At 41.5% G+C, this 4,234-nt stretch overlaps 1 protein-coding gene across 1 annotated transcript; it reads left to right on the forward strand.

Annotated features, from left to right (window-relative positions):
- The first annotated feature begins 257 nt into the window (after positions 1 to 257).
- Positions 258 to 1,187, forward strand: LOC118550135 (olfactory receptor 6E1). Its single transcript, XM_036114888.2, has one exon. The coding sequence runs from the start codon at positions 258 to 260 to the stop codon at positions 1,185 to 1,187; it is 930 nt and encodes a 309-aa protein (XP_035970781.2).
- Positions 1,188 to 4,234: the final 3,047 nt, after the last annotated feature.

Here is a 4,234-nt window from a genome sequence, read left to right on the forward strand (position 1 = left end):
CACCATTTTCTCCTCCAACACAAAGATGCCTGGGACCAAACATGAGACAGAAATCCCCAGGGTATCTACAAAACAAGCCTGAATAGTGAGTAGGAGGAAGATACCTCCCTCACAGAAATAAAGGACTCCTTCAGCTCAAAATGGAACACTCATCCCTGTTTCCTTTCAGTTCCAAGTGCCCTCAGGTCCTCAGAACGTCACAACTCCGGATGCTGCACACCTCTGATTGGCCACTCCCAGCAGACGTCAGAGGAGCCATGAGGAACCACAGCACTGTCACTGAGTTTGTCCTGCTGGGGCTCTCAGAGGCCTGTGAGCTCCAGGTGCTCATCTTCCTGGGGCTGCTCTTGACCTACCTCCTCACTCTCCTGGGGAATCTCCTCATTGTGGGCATCACCCTCATTGACAGGCGCCTCCACACCCCCATGTACTACTTCCTCCGCAACTTTGCTGTTCTGGAGATCTGGTTCACCTCAGTCATCTTCCCCAAGATGCTGACCAACATCCCGACTGGATACAAAACTATTTCCCTCCCAGGCTGTTTCCTACAAAGTTTCCTCTATTTCTTCCTGGGCACCACAGAGTTCTTCCTACTGGCAGTGATGTCCTTTGACAGGTATGTGGCCATATGTAACCCCTTGCGTTATGCCACCATCATGAGCAAAAGGGTCTGTGTCCAGCTAGTTCTTTGTTCATGGATGGCAGGATTCCTTCTCATCATCTTTCCAAGTTTCATCACTTTTCAGCAGCCATTCTGTGGTCCCAATGTCATTAATCATTTCTTCTGTGACAACTTCCCACTCCTGGAGCTCGTATGTGCAGACACGAGTCTGATAGAGCTTCTGGGCTTTATTGTGGCCAACTTCAGTCTACTGGGCACTCTGTCCGTGACAGCCACCTGCTACGGCCACATCCTCCACACCATCCTGCGCATCCCCTCAGCCAAGGAGAGGCAGAAAGCCTTCTCTACCTGCTCCTCCCACATCATTGTTGTGTCTCTCTTCTATGGCAGCTGCATCTTCATGTACATCCGGTCAGGGAAGGGTAATGAGGGAGAGGACAAAAACAAGGTGGTGGCCTTGCTCAACACCGTGGTGACCCCGATGCTCAATCCCTTCATCTACACCCTGAGGAACAAACAGGTGAAGCAGGTGTTTAGGGAGCAGGCAAACAAACTCTTCTTATAAAGCTATGGAACTAAGAAGCCAAAGCTAATATTCCCAAACAAGTTAAGGGAATATCAGGTCCCTGCAAGAAATTGAGGCTTCCCCACATAGAAAATTCTCTGATGCCATGTCTCTGGGGTGCCAGTCGTGAGTTCTCTAGACCATCAAGGCATTTTTATTAATTATCAGATTTGAATTATTCTCTTCATTCCATCTGTGTCTGCCTGGCCTCCCAACAGAATATAAAGAGCTCTTTGGGAGCAGCTCTGTAATTCACCATAAGCCTCAAGCACCAACCCATTGTCATTGACCACATAAATACTCAGTAAGTACTTGCAGACTAATTAATTGTTTTGTGTGTCTGTTGCTCCAACACCCTCAGAGGAGAGAACAGTCCTGTTAGCACTGCCCTCATTTCACACTTGTACTCCTGTCACTGTAACACATCAGCAAGAACTCAACAAAGGCCTAAGGCTGACTCCTTATTATTTTGTATATAAGCTACTTCTGTTTTTTTAGTATTAAAATTCATAGAAATTCCTCATTCCTATTGACAAAGGCTCTTCTACCTACTAGTTAGTTACTTCTCTGAGCCTCAGTTTTCTCCTCTGTAAAATGGGAATGCAACGCCCATTCCAAAAGAGTATGATGAAAGTCAAATGAGATATCTATGCAAGATGCTCCAAATAGTGACCAGCACATAAGTTTTCGATAAATGTTAGTTTATTTCCTCCATTTCTCATCCTACCTTCCCTCTCTTCCTTCTGAACTTCACACCAGTTGTCAACAAAACCATTTCTATTCAAAGTGCTATAAATTGTGTATTCCAAATGTTATAGTAAATACTATATAAAGTGAAATACACAATTTGACCTATTGATGTTTCTTACTAAAATGTTCCCTATTTTCATGAAGGAAAAAATAATATTGGCAAATAAACATTAAATAAATAATGGAATTAATTACTGTATTTATTCATTCCAAAATAATTATTACACAAATGTCAAGTTCAAGAAAATGTACTATGTGGCCTGGGATATAAAATTTAATCTATGTCTTTGAAAAACTTGAAATCTAATAAGGAAGATAGAGAGTACACAAATAACTGTAATTCAGGGTAGAAAATTATTTGTGTAAGAAAAAAATCATGTGTGACTCTTCCACAACAAATGTGAAAACCCAGAGGAAATGGATGATTTCCTAGAAAAAGAAAATTATCAAAAAACTAAAAAGAAATAGAAAACATTTAATTAGATAAATTACCATAGAAGGATTTCAAAATGGGATTATATACTTTGTATAATCTCAAAAACCATGTCCTCAACAACAAAAACAAACAACCCAATTCTACAAATGGCCGATACACACATGAAAAGGTGTGCAACATCACTAATCATTAGGGAAATGCACGTCAAACTCACAATGAGCTATGCTTCATACCCATTAAGATGGCTCTTTTTTTTTAAATATTAAAAACAGAAAATAACAAGTGTTGGCAAGAAGGTGGAGAAATTAGAGCTCTTGTGCTTTGCTGGTGGGAATGTAAAATGGTGCAGCCACTGTGGAAAACACCATGGAATTCCTAAAAAATAAACAGATTTACTATACAATCCAGCCATTCCCCTTCTGGGTATATACCCAAAAAGACTGAAAGCAGGGACGCAAACAAATACTTGTACATCTATGTTTATAACAGCATTACTCACAATAGTCAAAAATATGGGAACAACTCAAATGTCTGTTGATGAAGGAATGGATCAACAAAATGTGGCATATAGATACGATGGAATGTTGTTCTGCCTTAAAAAGGAATGAAATTGGGGCACCTGGATGGCTCAGTCATTAAGTGTCTGCCTTCGGCTTGGGTCATGGTCCTGGGGTCCTGGGATCGAGCCCCACATCGGAGTGGGAAGCCTGCTTCTCCCTCTCCCACTCCCCCTGCTTGTGTTCCCTCTCTCGCTGTGTCTCTCTCTGTCAAATAAATAAATAAAATCTTTAAAAAAAAATAAAAAATAAAATGGTTAAAATGGTAAATTTATGTTCCACGTATTTTACCACATTAAGAAAAATACAGATTTCAGAACAAAACAAAGCTATGTTATCTTTGACTCCCCCTCTTTCTCTTCTATCCTATAGTCAATCTATCAGCAAATTCTGTGAATTATACTTTCAAAATATATACAGCACCCCACCGCTTCTAACCATCACCAGCACTACCGTCTTTGTCCATACCACCTTCCATTTCCTCTAGGTTCTCCATCCCCCACTTGCCACCGCCCCATCCTCATAGCCCTGGAAGAGGGCAGGGGTAGAAAACACAGGTAAGGGAGAAGTGGGCTTGCAGAGTGAAGGCAGATGCAGCCAACAGCACACACCCTTTCCCTCTGAAGATTTCCCACCTGAAAGAGGCCTTAGGTGTTGGAACGGTACCTTTTAACTCTCAATGATGTTCAGAATTCTAACAATTACATAGGATTGGGCCATTTAATAACCCCATTCTTTGGACTTGTAATGAATGGAGGACTTCCTTTTTTTTTTTTTTTTTTTAAGATTTTATTTATTTACCTGACAGAGAGAGAACACAAGCAGGGGGAGTGGGAGAGGGAGAAGCAGGCTTCCCGCCAAACAGGGAGCCCAATGCGGGGCTCGATCCCAGGACTCTGGGATCGTGACCTGAGCCAAAGGCAGACACTTAACGACTGAGCCACTTAGGCACCCCCTGAATGGAGGATTTCTAAAATAATGAGTGGCCAGAAAATTCATCATACCTGTCCTGAATTCCATCCAAGGGTCAAGGAAAAAAAGCTGTATGAACAGGTTTGAATGGGTATGCAGCAAGGGATAGATGGAAAATGCATACTACAAATAAGGGATTATTATTCGTAAGATACAAAGACAAGCCACTGAATAGATAAATGAGCAAAGGATATGCATAGATACCTCACAGAAAAGCAAACCCAAAGGGCCAATAAGTAAGGGGAAAGATGTTCAACCATATTAATAGTCAGGACAATTCAAATTAAAATAATAACCTTTTAGTTGATTGCTGTATTTTTCATTTTTAAAAG

The sequence above is a fragment of the Halichoerus grypus genome, chromosome 8, assembly GCF_964656455.1.
Source record: "Halichoerus grypus chromosome 8, mHalGry1.hap1.1, whole genome shotgun sequence".
Classification (NCBI taxonomy): domain Eukaryota; kingdom Metazoa; phylum Chordata; class Mammalia; order Carnivora; family Phocidae; genus Halichoerus; species Halichoerus grypus.

What these genes read in the sequence shown, in the direction of transcription:
- LOC118550135 (XM_036114888.2), top strand. Translation starts at nt 258, where the DNA reads ATGAGGAACCACAGCACTGTCACTGAGTTTGTCCTGCTGGGGCTCTCA.